This window comes from Ostrea edulis, chromosome 1 (genome assembly GCF_947568905.1).
Source record: "Ostrea edulis chromosome 1, xbOstEdul1.1, whole genome shotgun sequence".
NCBI classification, from domain to species: Eukaryota; Metazoa; Mollusca; class Bivalvia; order Ostreida; family Ostreidae; genus Ostrea; species Ostrea edulis.
Genome location: NC_079164.1, coordinates 8,457,924 through 8,480,433, shown reverse-complemented (window position 1 = coordinate 8,480,433; position 22,510 = coordinate 8,457,924). Strand labels below are relative to the sequence as shown.

Here is a 22,510-nt window from a genome sequence, read left to right as displayed (position 1 = left end):
GGGGTATATAATAATATATAACACTCACATATAAATTAACTGCATTATAACACACACACATTGTCAGTCAATATGTCCTCCAGTCTTTCAATTTTTCTGAAATTTCATACAACAAATTACAGCATATTTAAGAAATAAATATCAGCTTTGAAAATATGTGGGGGGATGAACTGTGATGCTTCATGCCAGCATACTCCATGAAACGTGTTAGCGATTCGTGAAAATTAATATGCTGTCTGGTGTGAAGCAGTCTGCAGTTCAAAACCTTGTGTATTTAAAAAAATTATATATACTTGTTACATTTACATTCTACTTTCATTTCTGTCGGAATTCCCAGCAGTTAAAATAGACGGACAATATTTATCAAGATTCCTACATACATTGTTCACACCTGCATCACATTCATGAGGAAATGGCTATTGGTAACTACATCAAAGACAGAAACATTGGAAATGTAAATAGAGTATAATGGCTGTCACTCAAGGAATAGCTGAAATTCGGTATCTCGAATACCACAGATAAGTCAAAGTGATTCGGAAGTTCCAACCACTTATTCTTTATATATTTTAACCCTAGTATATCTCGAATCCTCAAATATCTCAAAGTTTTTCTTGGTCCCATCGAGTTTGAGATAACAAGGTTTGACTTTATATAGTTTGACAATATATTTTAGAGGGGTGTTGACAAGTGCCCAGGAAGCCACTCTTACAGTCACAAAGTCCTGGAGGACAAAGAAACGTTTTTACTCAGAATAGATAGGGAATAACTTTATGGAGGGGTGTTGACAAGTGCCTCAGGAAGCCATTTTTGTCACCCAGCTGATGATAGTAGCTAGTGATCCACCAGTCACCATGTTGGGTCTGCTTGACAGTTATGCTTCATTAATGAATATCAATCTGTCCTGGTATGCATTAATATAACCAACCAATCATTGCCTACACAAATGAACTATGGGATATGCTAACCAAATCCCAAAGGAGCTGTCACTCCTGACTGTCAACCATTTAATGGCAATCTATCAAGTAGAATCTGGGCTGCACACAATACAGGTCACTCTTTAAAAAGTATCCCTATATTTTTACAGATTTCCACTCTTTCCAGTCTTAAAGGAGTATGATACTTTCAATATTATACTGATTTATCAGCAATAGGGCAGAGACCAGCGATGGGGATGGAGAAAATCACATCATAAATAACAATATAAAGATAAACGAGTCCCTCATCCATACAAAAATTGTAGCAGTTAGACAGCTGGTCCTAAACTGATATGTGCAAGCAAACGGAACAATGCAGCATGTGCATGATCAATAGATGGTGGCAGAGCTCGTCAACAAAACTTTGAAACACAATACATCACCTTTTGCTGATAATACCTGATGTCTTGCATAACCAGGTAACAGGTGGTCCCATACACAAGCCCAGGGGAGTATAAAGGTCAAACAAGGTCAAAAGAGGTCATTTGTCACCTGCACATGCATCGTTTGCAGCCAATACATATTCACATGTGGTTATCATTACCCAGTTGCACGGTTTCATTTATTATACATTTACTACAATCTCCCAAACAAAAACTTCCACTCTTAATCATTCTCTCTGTCAGCACAAAATCTCCTTCACAAACACAAGTAGGAAATTTAATTTCTAAGATCATTAACAGTTCCAATAACATATTACCTTGCCGTGGGGCTGCATAATTATTCTGCAAGGTAATGAAATGAACATGCTTTGAAGTCAAATTGATTTTGTGAAGTGACAATCAGCGCTGGGAACAGGATAGAAGCCTCCTCGGAGCTTCAGGAATTCTGGGATTAAGCGAGTAATTCACTGCAGATCCCCAATGTTTGTGTGTATGGTCTAACATGCCTCGATCACTCAGCCCCTCATATCAATGTCTAATTCTTCACACAACTAAAGCTGATATATTGCTACTGCCTTTACAATCTTCATTTTTTTAAGCTTTCTAATTACTTTAGCAAGGACTTAGGATAAAAACCATTTCCTACCATGAATATCTTCCTTATCATCCGATTTTATGTCGACATATAACTGCTGAAATTATAACAGCACCTGATCAAGGGCATCTTTAAAATGTAATAAAAACTTTTTAAACCTCTAAATTTTGTACAAAAATGTATCATCATTTATTCATGAGTAAATAAAAACAGAGACAAGCAGCCCCAGAATAAATCAGGATGACACACTCCTGGTCTAACATCCAAGACTTCAATGTCAATTTAACATCAATGACGGGGTGTTAATTTATAATTGAAAGCTGATTCCTGTTTTCCTTTTTGACACACAGGGCCATTATATAAAACCTCTTCAATAGTTCCATCACAACAGAGAGGGAAAAAAATCAATTCCATCATCATCCTGAACTCTCCAAACAAGGCAATTTCCATTCTCATCAATATTTTCTTTTTACCAGAGACTGCCAGCCTACTGCAGAACTGCGAATCATTGGGGCCAACATTGGTACAAATTAACAAAACACCACTAACTGCTCTTGTTAGAGGAGAACGCTTGTGATTAAAAACAGCTTCCTTTGATCAATCACGGATTTTTCCTCCTCTTTCTGCTTTACAAATTATTTATTAACACCTTGTGACTACCTCCACACATCATCAAGACATAGAAAAATAGCCTTTCAAATTCTGTAATCGTATCCTTACATAAATGTATAGCATGATCCTAACAACTTGAACATAACTTTAAACCTCCTAAGATAAGGCATGGGGAGGCATGCTGAACATTTACTGCCAAATTCTAGTTTTTCAGATATGCAATTAAAACAAAAGCATTTTTTTCTCCCCTGGGTGAAAAATCTGCAGATATACTTGGGGAGTTTTTTCAAGCTGCGGCTTTTATATATCTTTATCTGCATCTCCAAGCATTCTCAACATGTTACACTTCACGATTTAATAACATTCATCCTGTTAAAACAGCCAGATCATCACAGCACAACTTCAACCTAAAAATTTGCCCCATTAAACCAGCCCTGTGCCTTTATTTTCATCGACTTGAAAAGTTTCTCGCTTTTCTGTGTCTTCATAGAAGCAGGACCTGCCTTCCTGCAGGTGCGTAAATCACCAGTCAACATGCACAAGATTTATCACTGATGTATCCAGTAATTGTTTTTTACCGTTTACAATGACTTTTTAATTAATCATCCCAGACTTCCCTTTTCATGTAAACCATCAGATTCTCTATATACACAAGCAGCATATTTTGCTTTAACACACAGACCACGAGAATTGAGTAGAGATAATTCCACTACTCCGGTCATTTTAAGAAAGTCCACTTACCCCCCTCACTCCCTCCGTCTGGTCCGGAGAAATTTTATCACCAGAGAAATCTTCACAAAAGGTGACATTATTGCTGTCAGTGTAGCACTATAATGTTTCAATATGGGAGTTCCCAGAGGAATCCCCGGGAGAACAAGTCCTATAATTCACACTGAAGATTAAAAGACCAGACAAGTGTCAAGCCTCACCATACATAACAAGTTTATCTTCCAGCACTAGCCGATAGCTCTCACCGCTCAGTGGAGATATTCACAAAAGTCAGAACAGGAATAAACGCAGCCGAAGAATGCAACTTCCGAAAAGCAGCTTCTAGCAGCCACAGGCAATTTCAATATCACTTTTAACAGTCAGCCCTGTTCACAAGAGGATGTTGGCTCTTTGCATCACTCTGGGAGGAAACACGAATTTCTGGGCACTGCTCAATATCAGTAATAAATTCACTTATTGACTGCGATGCCTGTATTACCTGTGTTACTGCTGAATGCCATCAGATGCCCTTGAATACGGAGGGATAATATGGTCTGATTGCCTCCTTATCTAACAGTGTGTTTTACATTTCACTGTAAGAATTCCCCCTGTACAAGTGATCCAAGTCACATCAATCATCGCGTCCCATCAACCATTAGTCCATTTCTTCTTTTATAAGATCGGTTTTATAATAACTGTGATATTAATAGTAAAGTTTAATTCATGAAGATATTATACACACACACACACACAGATCTATGGATCTCTATTGTCCCTTAAGACATCATAAAGTAATGGCTAAATAAAAAAATATCTTTTAACAATCTAACCTTAAACTTCTCTAAATGACCTTAGAAAGGGGCACAATCTCTAGCCTATTCTATAATCCTTCAACATTACAACTTGCTCACACAAGTATTGCCTCTAAGTTTTTGAAATATATTTTACCATGTCAATCAGTGACCTTGAACTTTCATCAAAAAGAACCGCTAGAAACTTCTACAAACCCTGGATTAGGCCAATTCAACTTAATTGATAGATTATCATCCCCGCCCGCCCATCAAAAATTGGCCCACCCCAAATTTTTTTATTTTGCGAAACTTGCGATTTCCGGAATATTTTCATGTCCGACTCTGGTATTTACACTTCTTGTTCACATTTCCGGTATAGGAACGTGAAAAGTCGCCTGAAGAAAGTAGATTTATATGGTTTTCTTAATTTCTCGCATTCTTACAGACGTAAATCTTGAAGAAGTTAGGTATATTTCTGTTATATCCTTAAAGCTTAACCTGGAATTACTGTGTGAAAATAGCATAGATTGATATCCATCTGCCATTAAATGATGTGGATCTGTGGGGAAAAAAAACCTCGTTTGTCTTTAACCTTTTTCTCAGAAAATAAAAATAAAAAAATTAAATCCTCCCACCCGCCCCATACTTTTTGCTGACCCTGGATGATAATCTACTAATTAATACTAGCAGCCCCTCCCACCTCAACTATTACATACTCCTGTAACAATCTTTTTTATGTATCAATGGATGTACTCATGCTTTAAGTACCAGCAGAAAACACACAGCAGACAGACAGTGTGTCAATAAGTTGTATTTAATTACAATGTCCTTCCTTATGGTCTAATAATACATCTATCAGCTCTGAATTACTCCAAATACAAACATTACACACACATTGACCATTCCCTGTGTGTAAACATGGGGCTGTGTGTTTCTATTGACCAATCATGGGTTTGTATGTTTCTATTGACCAATCATGGGTTTGTATGTTTCTATTGACCAATCATGGGTTTGTATGTTTCTACATTGACCAATCATGGGTTTGTATGTTTCTACTGACCAATCATGGGTTTGTATGTTTCTATTGACCAATCATGGAATTGTATGTTTCTATATTGACCAATCATGGGTTTGTATTTTTTCTATTAGTACTCTGTATTTCACATCTTTGCTTTTCAGCAATTTTAATGTTTCTTATTCACTTTCTATTTGCACTTAAACCTTTGACCTAATTAGCAATCCTGTGGTCATAGAAACGATGAATTGATGAAAGCATGTCTCAGGCACTCGAGAAAGTGCCTATGTGATAGATCAAAACTCACCCAATACATCAGGAGTTCCTACTCTGATTTAAATCTATTGACTTTTCCCCCACTCATTCTTCAAATGAAATACATGCATGTGTCCTTTGTTTAAACAGAGCACACAAACTAAGATGTCAGAATCTTGGGAAATAAAATTCATACTTGTTGATTTGGTTCCTTTAAAAAGTAATTTGCTGGAACTTAGGTCTTTTAATACACATGTAATTAAATAAAAGGAAATTTTATAGCTCCTTTAAAAAAAATGAGGATTTTAGATACAGTCAAACCTGTATTAAGAGACCGTCCAACGGAGAATGGAAAAAAGGTCACATATGACAGGTGGTCTCTTAATACAGGTTGCCTATTTTCCGCATTTAATGGATAAAATTTCACAAATAATTTGTACAATGGAGAAAATGACTACATGTATTTGGAATTTATCATTAAGAATATCAAGTACGGTTTTAATAGTTGTAAAATAAAATTAATAATACACTGTAGTTAAAAATCTAGAATACAATGTGTATTTATGCATAGCCTACTTGCACAGTGTAACTAAAAAATGCAATGCTTGTGGTAAGAAAGCAAATGGTGAAGTGTTGCGTTTCCTTTTGTACAATACATGCTGGAAATATGTTATTCAATTTGAGAAACATTAAATAAATTACAATATCCATTGTACATGTACAGCAAATCTTTTAAGCTTAGAACTAATGCAGGCAACTTTCTTGAACTCGGACGTGTCAAATACTCGGGGCATGTCGAAGTGAGCCGCTAGTGCCGGTCATTATTCTGGAAACCGAGAGTATCTCATGCAGAAAAACTGCGAATACTCCGTTTAAAATTTCAGTCCTATGTATAATATTTACCTGATTTATATCACAATTGGACAAAATTTTTACTCTGTTGAACATAATGGTATAACATAACAAGTGGTAGATTTTCATTTCCGATCTAGTCTACTCAGCACTTCTTAAAGTTTGTCGAAATTCACACCTTCAAATACACCGGCCTTGATTCCCTGATCCTTGATTTTGTTAAATAAACAACAACTCGGGTTTTATCAATTAACCACACACGACACTGAATGTTGACAGCTTGGGTATAATAATTTATTCTGAGGGCCGACTAAACAACATCACCGCCAAACTGTGCGTATTAAAACGAAAGTGTTAGGGGCGATAATTCCCAGAATAGTCGTGTGTTTGAAAACGAAAGTGTTAGGGGCGATAATTCCCAGAATAGTCGTGTGTTTGAAAACGAAAGTGTTAGGGGTGATAATTCCCAGAATAGTCGGCTCAACCGAAATCAAAAGTAGTAATCACGTTGTACATAATCGAAAAATGTACAGTCGTTAAATAGAGGTAAAATTTCGTGAAAATACACGAAAAGGTTGTAAAAATCATGGTCGTTGGTCGCGTCAGACAGGTGGTCGTTTAATACAGGTACAATATATAGAGTAACATCTTGGGGTGAACTTTTTATGGTCACATACGACAGTAAGTCGCTTAATACAGTGGGTCGCTATGGCAGTTTTGACTGTATTTAAATCAGTTCTCCTCTGCATGCAGACTCCAGTTTAATACCCATCAGATCATGTTACAGTAGTTATAGTAATACTAACAGGTCTGGGACTGGTTTTACTCCTGTGTTACAATAGTTAGTAATACTAACAGGTCTGGGACTGGTTTTACTCCTGTGTTACAATAGTTACTACTCCTTAGCATCCTGTGTCTGATAATTAGACCCCTGTAGAGCCATGGAAAAGGATCTAGTAAGGATTAGCTCCTGTCAACCATAATGTCCCGATAACCGTGAGATAGGACAAGCAGCATATTTAACATCAATAAAAGCAAACTGTCACAGGAAGATAGAAGCGCTGTGGGGATCCCATCTGAATAGGAAGAGCCTATTATTTCATCTCTACAAATAGCCATGCCTTGGCTGCCTGGTAATATTGTATGTTATTTCCATATTGACTTTATAACTTCAGGCCAGTCTGAGATGAGGCTGTGTTCCTACTAATGCTTTTAATATTAACTTTCTGATCAGTTACCGCGGCTCTGAACACAGATTTGATGGGAAAATGGAAGATTTAATCATGAATCTGCGTGAATTGCTTGAGATATAATAATTTTTACTTTTTCTTAGAAATTATATTCCTAATGCACACTATCTAAATTAACTAGTAGTTCTGTCAATAGTAACATGTTCCGTTTCATTATATTTTTATTTTTCAATGAAAACTTAGGACTTTTCAACATGGCATATAACCTACTTACAATTGTTTGTTTTATGTCCCAACGAGAATTTTTCAATCATATTGAAATGTTACCAGCCGTAGGTGAAGCACAACAAATTAAGACCTATGCTTAACATTCAGGGCCATAGTAGCGAGGGTTCTTTAGCATGCCAACACCTGCTGCGACACGGGACCTCCGTTTTTTAAGGTCATATCCAAAAGATCCGTGATTCTCACTTCTAAATACTGAGCGATTGGCGAAGGAGCAATCACTACTTATGTTTTACATCTTAGGTTTGCAGCAGCATTGGCACATGTGGGGCTCAAACTCACGACCTCCCAGTTACGAAGCAAATGCCCACCATTGAGCTACTGCGACCTGCTTACGAAATATAAATACAAGGAAAATATGTCTACATTGTTTTGTAAGGCTATAAGAACATTGAGAAGAAAGGGTAATCCCTGTCAACTATACATATTACACCATGCTGCCATTTCTTTATATCCCCATAATGCTAATAACCTTGACATTTATTACAGTGACACAATAACACTGAAACTTTTGATGGACATTGATCAATGATCTTCATTTGCAACAAAGCATTAAGCAAATGTCTCTCCAGCTCCCAAAATTGAAAGTACTCCAAATTACAACCTCTTCCCCTTAATGTATTGCATGGTGTGGCGGACAAAGCATGAGCAGGAACATAGCCATTATTAACTGCACTTTATGCATTAAGAACACAGATGGAGAAAAAGATTCAACAATGATGTGGCCAATGTCAGTGTTGATTATGATACAAAAATAACGACCGTTACGCTGAAGTACCAGTAGGAAAGTGAACATACTCTTGTACATGAAGAAAACTATAAAACACTCCTCTTTGATTCACTATAATTTTAAGGATAAAAATTGGATCCTATTCTGACATTATGCAATGAAGTAGTGTACAAAGTTTCAAGAGAATCGGATAAGCATTCACAAGATTCTGTGACAGACAGACTGACAGCAAGTACAAAAACAATGTCTCCCCCTGGAACAGGAGAGATGTAAATGTTCTTTATGCAAACAGTGTCATCCCCCCCCCCCTCCATCTGCATATTCATCAATCCCCCATAAACAAAGTTTTAAACATAGCAAAAACTGCATTTACAAACAACCCCATCTTCGCAAGCCAAGTGTCCGATTCGCTTACTCTCATCTAGATGAGAGTAAGCGAATCGGACACTTGGCTTGCGAAGATGAAACAACCCCACACATGTCAGAAAGACAAAAGTCTACATTATGGTGGTAAAGTACACCCCCACCCCACCCCCCTAATACCCCATGCTTTGCACACTTGCCCTTGGTATTGAATATATCATCTTTTTCAAATTTCATTTTAACCCAAATTAAATGTTGGTAATGAACATGTCTGAATCCATTTAAACCTGCAGCAGGTTCTGTGTTCAGAAAAAATCCCTATAATGTTTGAATACATTTCATATTGAAGAATTTTTATTCAAAACAGAAATACTCCCATCACAGAGTTTTACACAGCTACGGTGAATTATAACAGTAATCTACATGTATAGCTTGGATACTCTCAGTTGGTACCTTTTAATTTATGTTCCTGCTTTCATTTTTCTTTTATTTAAAAAAAAACGGTTGTTATTGGTGTAGCACAGAAACCACTCTTATGAGAACCACTGATACATAATGTATCTGTTTCATAGACTTAGCATAGTGTGAACATTGTAACTAGTCCAACCTTACAGGGCGACATGATAAATACTACGCCCACATTAATATCGCCCTGTACGTAATCTACCTACGTCCGACACGTAGTACACATCCACTACTTCAGTGAGTATCGAGACAACTGATTCAACATGCACTCATGTTGTGCATCACCGACCATTTTGTTGTTGTTGTTGGGTAGGGGTGAGGGTGGGGGAATTCAGGGTCGACCATTTTGTTGTTGTTGGGTAGGGGTGAGGGTGGGGGAATTCAGGGTTGACCATTTTGTTGTTGTTGGGTAGGGGTGAGGGTGGGGGAATTCAGGGTCGACCATTTTGTTGTTGTTGGGTAGGGGTGAGGGTGGGGGAATTCAGGGTCGACCATTTTGTTGTTGTTGGGTAGGGGTGAGGGTGGGGGAATTCAGGGTCGACCATTTTGTTGTTGTTGGGTAGGGGTGAGGGTGGGGGAATTCAGGGTTGGTATCACATGACCTCTTGATGATATACTGACAATCCAAATAAAAAAATGATCAGACTGAAATTGCTGAAGCTACAATGACCTTCTTTTCTGTCAGATGAGGATGATAAATTCTGGCAATCATATTGTCTATTGCTACTTTATATAATGAAGTACCCCTCCCCTCTTTCTGTTTTCGAGTATGGGTCTCTGTCTGTGGTTGTATACTCACACTGAGAACGCTGTACAAACAATAAACCAGTGAAAAGACCGGTAACCTTCTAGTGGCACGATATCAATTTACCTTTATAAGGTGTATGCTTCCACACCACCCGTTCCCGGAGATTTTCTATTTGTTTGCAGATTCAGACAACCTACTAAATCCTGTAACCATATTTGTGACAAATTATCACAAGGCAAACATTAAATTCATTGATTAGATTTTAGGCAGCATGTTAAACATGCATTAATCTCTGCGAATTGCTCTTTCTCAATACAGCTATTCAAAACATGTCCGAGCTGATTGAATTAGCATTCTGCGGAACAGCAGAGATTACATTAGATACACACTTTTGTTCCTGGGAGCTGGAGACCCTCAACAGAGAGTGATTAACTCACTAAAAATACAATAACCATATGATTTAATTGATACATCAATATTGGTCTGTTCATTCACTCCCCTACTCCATATAATAACCCTGTTCAGTGAATTGTACAAGGAGAAAGATTTCTAATTTGGTACAATGCCTTCAGGGGAATAACGCTAAAGGCCACACTGGAATTAGAACCACCTTAAAACATGGCTGGTGTGAACAAGCGAGAGACTCGGTAGTGAATGAAATTCAATCTTTAATGGAGGAAATTATCAGCTTAGCAGATTTTTATTTTCTGTTTACCTGGGCTTAATTTCAAATGTAACGAAGATATCATACTCAAGCCTGGCCTAGCTAGCATTCCAGCTCCGACCCAAACCAAATATATCTGTGCAATATTAATAAAACAGACAACCGGTGCAGGTGGGGAACATTTTTCATTTGGAGTATATACAACTTGATATCTTTTGTACACATCAAATTTGAAGTACAGTGTTTAGTGAATCAATAGAACTACCCAAACGGAGTCGATTTCTTGCTTGCCACTATACATGCATTCCATGAATATTCTGACGGTATTTCACCAACGCTGCCTGTGTTGTCCCGAGTCCAATGGAAGGCCTGACAACTTTATAATGGCAATTATATCCAACTCCATTCATGTTTTAATTCCTTGTGTCTATAACAACACAAAATTTGCAAATAATTGTGATATATGAGGACTTTAAGCTTTTATGTGGACTCAAATTTAAAAGTCTATCATGTTATTCTTTTTTTAAAATTTGTTTAATGGCTGCCACTTTACGAATATACATTATTCTTAAAACATTTTTCAAAACCTCAGATTTTTGTTCCTACGATCAAAACAATTTGTCAAACAGCCATTAACATGCTGCATTTACAACTGCACAAAAAACACACATTTTCTCCCTCTCAAAAATGACGATCAACTGCAGAAATTTCAGAAAAATCTGGAGAAAAATTCAGCAATATCTGATAACAACAACCCCCTCAAACTTTAGTACCAGCCTCCAATTGCAAACAAAATTAAACAGACGTCAGTTTTTAGCAAATTGACAGCCAACAAAAGCATAATCAATTTTTAATCTCCATGGGACAAAATCGGAGCTGAAGTCCCATCAGCCAAGACGATAGCAAACCATTACAAAGACGAGCACACTGCAAGGATAACTCGGGATAACTTCTACATTTTCACAGGCCTGTGTTTTTGTTACCGATTCTCGAAGACAAAATTGAACGGAGGAAATGTTAGTGGTACATTAGCAATGATCAATTATCGCACTGCTTCATAACACCGCGTGGAGTCTAGCTAATGCTTTAATATCCGATACAGAATTATTCTCGTTGTTGGAATATTCCACGACTTCAATACAATCATTTAAGAGCTACTTCAAATGTCACTGATTTGTCTTCATATTGTAACACAGTAATTCTTTAAAAATACAACGCCAATCAATACCAGCCAACAAACAAATCTATCGCAGTGTCTCACTTACACTGATAGCTGGACAGATGGTACTAGGTAAATACAATGAGTGGGGATTTTTTAAACAATATCACAAAAAGATGCAGCATCTAAAATTATTGCATAACCATTTTTCAATGTACTATATATCATACTTCTACTTACTACAGGTCATACTGAGTGTGCTGCACTCGGCTTGTTAGTGTCATCAACCTTTCCACACCAACCATAAAATTTACACCCCGTTTCACATCATGTATTGGACTCAGCTAAAACTGGTAGATGACAAAATTTCTACAATGTGTGTCTGTCTAGAACTAGGAGTTGTTAGACACTGTCTACAGTTTGTCTATACAATACTCACTGTTCTCTGTGTGTCTGTCTTGTACTAGGAGTTAGTAGACACTGTCTACAGTTTGTCTATACAATACTCACTGTTCTCTGTGTGTCTGTCTTGTACTAGGAGTTAGTAGACACTGTCTACAGTTTGTCTATACAATACTCACTGTTCTCTGTGTATCTGACTTGTACTAGGAGTTGGTAGACACTGTCTACAGTTTGTCTATACAATACTCACTGTTCTCTGTGTGTCTAGAACTAGGAGTTGGTAGACACTGTCTACAGTTTGTCTATACAATACTCACTGTTCTCTGTGTGTCTGTTTTGTACTAGAAGTTAGTAGACACTGTCTACAGTTTGTCTATACAATACTCACTGTTCTCTGTGTGTCTGTCTTGTACTAGGAGTTGGTAGACACTGTACGGAACTTCTGACGACCTGAAGTACCACTTGATCGTCACCACCAAAGTATCTTTCTTTGTCTACAATAAAAGGCCTTAGTTTTCAATGACAACGCTTAGCAAGTTTCTATGGCTTTTAACCGACTCTCACCCAATCATTATCTAGTTATACAGAATATTATGCATTCAGAAAGAAGTCATTTCCCATTGCCTTTTCATAATAGAGTCAATAATGTACTGCTAGTGTAGAAAAATTATAGGCATTTGCTTTTAGGATAAAGATCAATGTCGGCGATGGCCTAAGATAATCAAAACTGAACATGACTTGTTACCACGTCTGCCTCACTACACAGATCTTGTTCTGATTTACTCTAACCCATATCTACGACGCCTGGCAAAAAGCAAACAAAATCCTAAATCAAAACGACTAAAGATGTCAAGCTTCTAAAAATCTGATGTCACTTCATCAAATGTGTAAATCTTTATTAATGTACGACTAATAGGATTCAAAGAAAATAACTCAGTTAGAAAGTATTAGGCACACAGGATTGTGAAGTTCAACCTTCCCTGGGGATAAGTACAGGGCCTGCAATATCATCTCTACCTAAACCCCTATTGATTTAAACCAGTGTTGAATTCTCAGGTAAACCTATCTGGCAATGGCAAATGCCTGCTCCGTGTAATAAAACCCCGCTGTTTAGCACGCAAGCATAAAATATTGATGCTTGGTGATAAATGGCTACGTCAGTCTGCTACAATGGACAGAATGTGATATTAAGTCTTGCTGCCTGATCTTCATTAAACCCTCGCGATTGAAAATCAGTCAAGTATTAATGCACATCATTGAGATAGCGCTGCCGGCAATTAATCAGTAATTAACACTTTAAGATAGCACTGTTGAAGGAATAATCTTTTATCATCACGATTTTAATAACATAAATATAAATTCAATTAGTAATTATTATATCACCACTTATATTTGCACAATTGTGCAGAAAAAGGGATTATACACAAATGCCTTTAATCTAAAGCGGTGTTTTGTGTATCTAATAATTAGTGAGTAAACATCATTTGCATTTTTATAACACAAACAACATTAACAAAGTTTACATTGGCATTTTATTCTTCCACATCAAAAAACTACAGAAAGTTTACATAAGACTTTTTTGTTAGCATAGAAAACATTCTAAAGTTGGAGAAGTCCATATAAAATATATTATAAAGGGTTAAATACTGTACATAACTTTTAAGATTACAGTCTACCATTGCCATGTGCTGCCAATACTAGGGCGAGATGTGATTTCTGGCCTCTGTACTGCTAGGGCGAGATGTGATTTCTGGTCTCTACTACTAGGGCGACATGTGATTTCTGGTCTCTGTACTACTAGGGCGACATGTGATTTCTGGTCTCTACTACTTGGGCGACATGTGATTTCTGGTCTCTACTACTAGGGCGACATGTGATTTCTGGTCTCTGTACTACTAGGGCGAGATGTGATTTCTGGTCTCTACTACTAGGGCGACATGTGATTTCTGGTCTCTGTACTACTAGGGCAACATGTGATTTCTGGTCTCTACTACTTGGGCGACATGTGATTTCTGGTCTCTACTACTAGGGCGACGTGATTTCTGGTCTCTGCACTACTAGGGCGACATGTGATTTCTGGTCTGTACTACTAGGGCGACATGTGAGTTCTGGCCTCTATACTACTTAAACACAGAAAAGCCATGACACACTCCCACTGCCTTCCACATCTACATAATTTGATGTTGTTTTCAAATCAAATGTGACAAATGAAAAACAACAAAAATATACATTACAGCGATTAATATGTCACCTGTGATTGACATTGACATTATATATGACCTTGAATTTCATTAGCTGTTGCATTTCACCATGGTGAAGATACGATGCAAAATCATGGTAAATAGAAAGCTCTGATCATCACTCCACCCTGACAGACAGGTGCTGGATAGAAAGCTCTGATCATCACTTCACCCTGACAGACTGGTGCTGGATAGAAAGCTCTGATCATCACTTCACCCTGACAGACTGGTGCTGGATAGAAAGCTCTGATCATCACTTCACCCTGACAGACTGGTGCTGGATAGAAAGCTCTGATCATCACTTCACCCTGACAGACTGGTGCTGGATAAAATGGAGTCTTCCTGACCACAATTTATATCCCAGCCATGTAGATTGTTAAGTGCTGGATAGAGTCACCTCTAACAGACCACGATTTAATTCAAGCAATACAGAATACAGACTGCTAGAATTTTTTTTATCTAAGCTAATAACAAGAAGATAATCCCTTCAAGCCATCAGTGTCAAAAGGGGGGTAACTGTGCTAATTTTATAAGTATCAGTAGATTACTAGAAGTAAGATTATCGACAAAATTTATAACGCAGAATTCAAACACCCTCACTTTGCCTCGTTTTTCTTAACCTCAAAAATTGAATTCTAGATTCTTTCAAATCACCTACTACACATATGCTCTCTGCTTATCATAACAAGGTCTCTGATTTTGCATTTAAAACTGTTTCAACCACAACGTATTTAAAAGCATAATTTTTTCCTCTCTCATCACACATTCATTCCCTAACAATGTTCAGTATTAATTCAGCCTGATTTTTGGGCCATAAATCACACGATTTAATAAAGTGTGTCAGAGCGGTGTATTGATTATCTATATTGTGTGATGTATGAGTTGTTTTGTCGTGCTTTACACCACTCCAGGTATTCACAAAAGACATTAAAAGTCTAATCTCGACAAATTCCAAACAATTCTGACAATTTAACAAAAAAAGCTAACCAAAATAAAAAAAATCTGGTATATATATATATATATATATCATGCTCTGGGCATGGATGGAGTGTAGAAAGTATTACACATTAAGTAAACAGTGAAGTTGAAGCAAACTCCATTTAGTCATGTATAGAAGACACTTCTCATGCCCCTGCATTTTATCACATCGGACAAGTTTTCCAGAACTGCATTACCTTTATCTAGGTAGTAAAAACCAAGAAGATCACGGTCCACATTGCTCACTAAATCATATACATTATATACCCTCCCGGGCCCAAAGAGGTGTGCATGTGTGCTTGTGTGTGTGTCTCTGTGTGTGTGTGTAGTGGTGGTGGCGGTTGTGTGTGCGAGTGTGTCTCTCTGTGTGTGTAGTGGTGGTTGTGTGTGTGTGTGCGTGTCTGTGTAGTGGTTGTGTGTGTGTGTGTGTGCGTGTAGTGGTGGCGGTAGGGTGTGTGTGTAGTGGTGGCGGTAGGGTGGGTGTGTGTAGTGGTGGCAGTAGGGTGGGTGTGTGTAGTGGTGGCAGTAGGGTGGGTGTGTGTGTGTGTAGTGGTGGTGGCAGTTGTGTGTGTGTCTGTGTCTGTATGTGTGTAGTGGTGGTGGTGTTTGTGTGTGTGAGTGTGTGTCTGTGTGTGTAGTGGTGGTTGTGTGTGTGTGTGTCTGTATGTGTGTAGTGGTGGTGGTGGTTGTGTGTATGTCCGTGTGTGTGTAGTGGTGGTGGTAGGGTGTGTGTGTGTAGTGGTGGTGGTGGTTGTGTCTGTGTGTGTAGTGGTGGCGGTAGGGTGTGTGTGTGTAGTGGTGGTGGTAGTTGTGTGTATGTGTGTGTGTCTGTGTGTGTAGTGGTGGTGGTAATTTTGTGTATGTGTGTGTATGTGTGTGTGTGTGTGTGTCTGTGTGTAGTGGTGGTGGTGGTTGTGTGTGTGTGTGTCTCTCTGTGTGTGTAGTGGTGGCGGTAGGGTGTGTGTGTAGTGGTGGCGGTAGGGTGGGTGTGTGTAGTGGTGGCAGTAGGGTGGGTGTGTGTGTGTGTAGTGGTGGTGGCAGTTGTGTCTGTGTCTGTATGTGTGTAGTGGTGGTGGTGTTTGTGTGTGTGTCTGTGTGTGTAGTGGTGGTTGTGTGTGTGTGTGTGTCTGTATGTGTGTAGTGGTGGTGGTGGTTGTGTGTATGTCCGTGTGTGTGTAGTGGTGGTGGTAGGGTGTGTGTGTGTAGTGGTGGTTGTGTCTCTCTGTGTGTAGTGGTGGCGGTAGGGTGTGTGTGTGTAGTGGTGGTGGTAGTTGTGTGTATGTGTGTGTGTCTGTGTGTAGTGGTGGTGGTAGTTGTGTGTATGTGTGTGTGTGTCTGTGTGTGTGTGTGTAGTGGTGGTGGTGGTTGTGTGTGTCTCTCTGTGTGTGTAGTGGTGGCGGTAGGGTGTGTGTGTAGTGGTGGCGGTAGGGTGGGTGTGTGTAGTGGTGGCAGTAGGGTGGGGGTGTGTGTATAGTGGGGGTGGCAGTTGTGTGTGTGTGTGTGTCTGTGTGTGTAGTGGTGGTGGTTGTGTGTAGTGGTGGCAATGGAAGGGTGGGTGGGTGGGAACACAGGCCATGCTGTTAACCTTATCTTAAATCTACAGTAGAAAATGAATACATACAATATGACATCTTCTGTCTTTCTGGTTCAAACATAATTATTAAAGAGTTATCGATTCTTTTTTTTAAAAAAATTTAACCTTACATATTTTGTGAAATTTAATCCTAGTGGTTGTCTATAAGAAGATTTTTAAAAAGAAAAATGTCCTATCTATCTTAATATGTAAACTTTAAGCCATATTAAGATCTATAACCATGTAAACAGACAGACATATATATATATGCTATTCATTGTATATACTGAACCCCTCATGGATCTTGGGGAAAATTACTTTCTTGAAAAATCATACTATGTAACAATAACCCCTTAACAGTCACCTGACTATCACAAGTGGAGTCTATCGATGGTGCATCTTTTAAACTGCATGTCCTCAGGACTGTGTATAATAACATAAAACTCAGAATTTAAAAACTATAGAAGACTAAATCTACTTTCATTTCATAAAAGAGAGCATGCCCAATACAGTATCACGTATGTGATATTCAATCCATACAGTCCCACCCTAATGATACAATCCATACAGCCCCACCACCCTAATGATACAATCCATACAGCCCCACCCTAATGATACAATCCATACAGCCCCACCACCCTAATGATACAATCCATACAGCCCCACCACCCTAATGATACAATCCATACAGCCCCACCCTAATGATACAATCCATACAGCCCCACCCTAATGATACAATCCATACAGCCCCACCATCCTAATGATACAATCCCACCCTAATGATACAATCCATACAGCCCCACCCTAATGATACAATCCATACAGCCCCAACACCCTAATGATACAATCCATATAGCCCCACCCTAATGATGCAATCCATACAGCCCCACCCTAATGATACAATTCATACAGACCCACAACCCTAATGATACAATCCATACAGCCCCACCACCCTAATGATGCAATCCATACAGCCCCACCACCCTAATGATGCAATCCATACAGCCCCACCACCCTAATGATGCAATCCATACAGCCCCACCCTAATGATGCAATCCATACAGCCCCACCCTAATGATGCAATCCATACTGCCCCACCACCCTAATGATGCAATCCATACAGCCCCACCCTAATGATGCAATCCATACAGCCCCACCCTAATGATGCAATCCATACAGCCCCACCACCCTAATGATACAATCCATACAGCCCCACCACCCTAATGATACAATCCATACAGCCCCACCCTAATGATACAATTCATACAGCCCCACCCTAATGATACAATCCATACATCCCCCCACCCTAATGATACAATCCATACAGCCCCACCCTAATGATACAATCCATACAGCCCCACCCTAATGATACAATTCATACAGCCCCACCACCCTAATGATACAATCCATACAGTCCCACCCTAATGACACAATTCATACAGCCCCACCACCCTAATGATACAATCCATACAGCCCCACCCTAATGATACAATCCATACAGCCCCACCCTAATCAGTGAAATGCTAATTTTCTATATGAGTTCTAAAAGGGCAAATGAATTTTAATGGTTTTCATAGATGGCTATTGCTTACTATAGATAATCATGCAAACTGTTTGTCTGATTGATGTTTGGGAGTAAAGATTTTCTAAAATAGACTACCTTTTCAACATATGATCAGTTAAGCCCCACCCTGGGACCTGAACCCTAAACCCTGGGGTAGCAAAGTTCACACTGCTCATTATACAAATAGTTTATCTACTTGATGTTCAGCAGTAAAGAAGATTTTCTCTTACATTCTTAATACATAATGTACATAACCACTCTAGCACCACTTTGGTACCTGAACCCTGGGGTCGTGAATTTCAGTCATGGTACAAGCTCAATGCCCATTATATTCATGCCAACAGTTTGCCTCCTAGATGGCCAAAAGAAAAGAAAAAGATTTTTAAAATGCAAAGCATATTTAATATATGACCAACTTAGTTGTACCCCAGGGCGTGAACCCTGAACCCATGAATTTCACTGTTTGGTAAAAGGGCTCATTGCTCATTATAATTATGCTAACAATTTGACTGCTTGATGTCCAGGAGTAAGGAATATTTTTGAAGATGACATTAATTTTGATGGTTTTGGTCAAACCCATCATTCTCCAGGGTGGAAGGCAACAGGGAATTCAGAATTTTTGTTTCCCTTCTTCCATAAATCTTGTATACCAAAATTGGATGAGATTGGTTCAATGATTCCAAAAAGAGAAACTGAAAATGTTTAAATGTCTATGACTAATGCATGACAAACAACGATGGATAAAAACATATAGCAATAGGTCACTTGAGTGACTCAGGTGACCTAAAAACAACCCACTTCATTGGCTGAAAGGTGACCCCGGATTTTTTTAATACAGGAGAAGGTAATTCATTACAGAATAGAGTGAACCCCGGACTATGACTTATGAAGATATACACATGGTTGCTTGCATACATTTTGTAATTTTACTTTATTTTCCTTTGTGAATATGGAACTGTAGAAGTGTATTGTGGACCAACCCTGGCCCCCGATGAAGCAAACATCATCCACACTACTTGGTGATGCGTTCAGAATTTGACAGATTATTTTCTTATTGTTCTTAAGAAGAATTTTTCTAAACTGTAAACAACATTTATTCGCATGCAAGAAATTTTCGTGACAATTACAAGAACCTTGTTGTTGTGAATATTTCTCACCATGAAACAGTCCTTTCATGCCTTCCACATGAAAATTTCTCACCGCAAACTAATTCATCATTTGTAAATCACAAAATAAAGTCTTTCCAAATAAAAGTGGTTGACAGTACATGTATGTACAGTTCTTTAAACTCCTCTTCTGACCCCCTTCCAGACCTCAAGGGTCATGATCATGGAGTGAACAAAATCAATATAATCATATTCCTACCTAAAAATTGAAACTCATTCTGACACAATCCTGGCCCCATGGGCAATGGTGTGGACAGCACTTGATTCTAGACTGCATGAGTATACTATATTAATACGATTTATTATTCCCTGTGGTTCTTTTACTATACATATTCCTTATATGAAGTTTAAACCCCTCTGGTGTCCCATGCCTAGCCACCAAACGTCATGGTGTCAACAAATTGGAATTTACACTACATGAGGATGTCTGTATATACAATTAACAAACTAACGAATTAGCGAATTGTATCTTTGTGGTTCTTGAGAATAAAGATTTTCAAAAAAAAATTACTGGGCCACCTTTAAAAAACTTTTTTGCTTGCTTTCTCCCAACAAAGTATGGATAGGTAGAAGAAAATCTTTTTTTAAAATTAACTTTTTAATAATGCTACACTTTCAAACTTTATTGAATCCAGCATTGTTTTGCTGGCATAGGGCTTGTTGTGATCATCAACCATTTTGTATTTAGAGTGTCAATCACCAAGACATCTCTCATTATGCAGTCTCATACAAGTTAAGCGTATTAATGATTAAGTAGCGGCAGATGTGAGATTAAAACTGGTGTCAAAGGGATTAAAAGATTCCAGAATGTTAAAAATATTTATTGTTTCTCGGAGGCTAAATGTTAAAAATATTTATTGTTTCTCGGAGGCTAAATGTTAAAAATATTTATTGTTTCTCGGAGGCTAAAAAATTTTCAGCCTGGCTCTTTTTCTTTTTTTTTTGTCAGTCGGTTAGGAGAGGTCAAACAGACAAATTTTATATTTCTATGTAAAAATGAAACCCCATCCTGGCCCTGGGAGTAACGGTATGAGCAAGCTTATCCTATCCCTGGGGTGATGGATTGAGCAAGTCCAGGGGTGATGGTATTAAGAAACCCTTCCTGATCCCGGGAGTGAGATGTAAACAGACATGAATCTACACCACATGAGGACACCTTAATTAGACAAACTTCATACTTGTGGTTCTCAGGAGCAGGTTCTTGTCTTATATAATCTTTAAACTCCTGTGGCCCACAAAAGCCACATGGCTCACACAAGCTTTCATACAAATTTGGCTGCTCTGGCTCAGTGGTACTTTCAAAACACCACCTCATTTTTACTTTGGACATGGCCTTTCATTGGCACAAACCTGACTTCCCTTTTCCTAAGGCAGCGACTTTTTTCTGATAAACAGTGCCATTCCCAATACAACCATTTTTTCAAAAATTTGAGGCTTACAAATGCCAAAAAACAAACCACTATGAAATCGTAATTCAGGGCTCATAATATGAAACTAATTTCTACACATCCTCTAAATAGAAAGTAATGGGCAATGGTACAATTCCCACAGGTACAAAAAAAAACCAAAACATTGCAAGGATACTTTGCGTAAGTCTAGTTAAAAATGGCTCTATGGGAAGAAGCTGAAAAAAACATGAAAAGTTTACAGCCGGAACAAAGACGACAAACAAAAAACTAGGTTCACGAGAAGTCTAATGATTATTAGGTACTTATTTTGACTGCAATTCAAAAACTACATGAACAACAAAATAATATTTTGTTGTTGGATCAATGCCACACAGTTATCCATGGGTGTAAATTTAATCACACCTATTGTTCTGGGGTAAACTCCGACTGGAAGTTCTCGTTGTTTGGTGAAAAAAGATCACACTGCATCAGGTAAAACTGACCTCAGAAAGAATGAGCATTTCCCGAGTATTTCATTTCTGTTTTCCAACTTCTACCTACCAGTCTGAACTCCTTGATGCTGCACACATAATACGGGTTGTCAATCCTGGGATTCTCCAAGTACACCGTGTCTGCAAAAGTGACACACAGTCAGTGTACATAAATAGCTTTATATTGCAAGACACAGGGAAATATTTGACACCATTTTATTTTCGCCTTTGTTGTCAGTGGGTAAATCTAAAATCTTACGAATATATACCAGACAGTTCCCCATCTTGTCACACAACTGTCTATGTAAATTCAAAATAGGGTGAGACAGTTTGCCAGTGTAGAAGGGTAAAAAAAACAAGAGGTACTGTGAGCAATGCTCACTAAGAATACCCCCCGCTTACCCCAATCTCCCAAAGGGTGTTGGTAATAGGTATAAACTACCTCTTTTCTGAGTGTAAAAAACAAGTGGCATGACAAACCGAACCATATTGCTACTTCGATGTCCAGTGCGCGTGACCTTTGACCTTTTGACCCCAAAATCGATAGGGAACATCTTCATCCCATGGGTAGTCCATATGTATGATATGGTGACTGTAGGTGGAAAGGATAATGCTTTAGAGTCCGGAAACCATTGCGTCTACAGACGGACGGACTTGTTGCGGGGGGGTATAACAAGGGGCGAAAATAACCCTGTAGACTAAGTTAAATATGTAATATATAAAATCTTGTAATCATGGTAACAATGACTTTTACAAAATACTTTAAAACACAACATACAACACAATAATTGTTAAAGCTGAAGACGTGCACCTCTTACGATTTAACGAAGAAGCCGACCACCATTCTGCATTAATATGTGTCTTTATGATTATCTATGAATTTAATAGACTTTAAAGCGAGATTCTGATGCACAAAATA

The 22,510-nt window shown here is 38.4% G+C and overlaps 1 protein-coding gene across 8 annotated transcripts in view; it reads right to left on the bottom strand.

The window, feature by feature from the left end:
• Positions 1-22,510, bottom strand: part of LOC125664204 (arginine-glutamic acid dipeptide repeats protein-like) — a 92,725-nt gene that overhangs the window by 54,245 nt on the left and 15,970 nt on the right. For all 8 annotated transcript variants that reach the window (XM_056152575.1, XM_056152580.1, XM_056152581.1 and 5 more), the window contains 2 exons: positions 21,662-21,732; positions 12,580-12,685 (listed from right to left, as the gene is read on the bottom strand). In XM_056152575.1, coding sequence (XP_056008550.1) covers positions 12,580-12,685; positions 21,662-21,732 — 177 coding nt within the window. The remainder of the gene's footprint in view (positions 1-12,579; positions 12,686-21,661; positions 21,733-22,510) is intronic.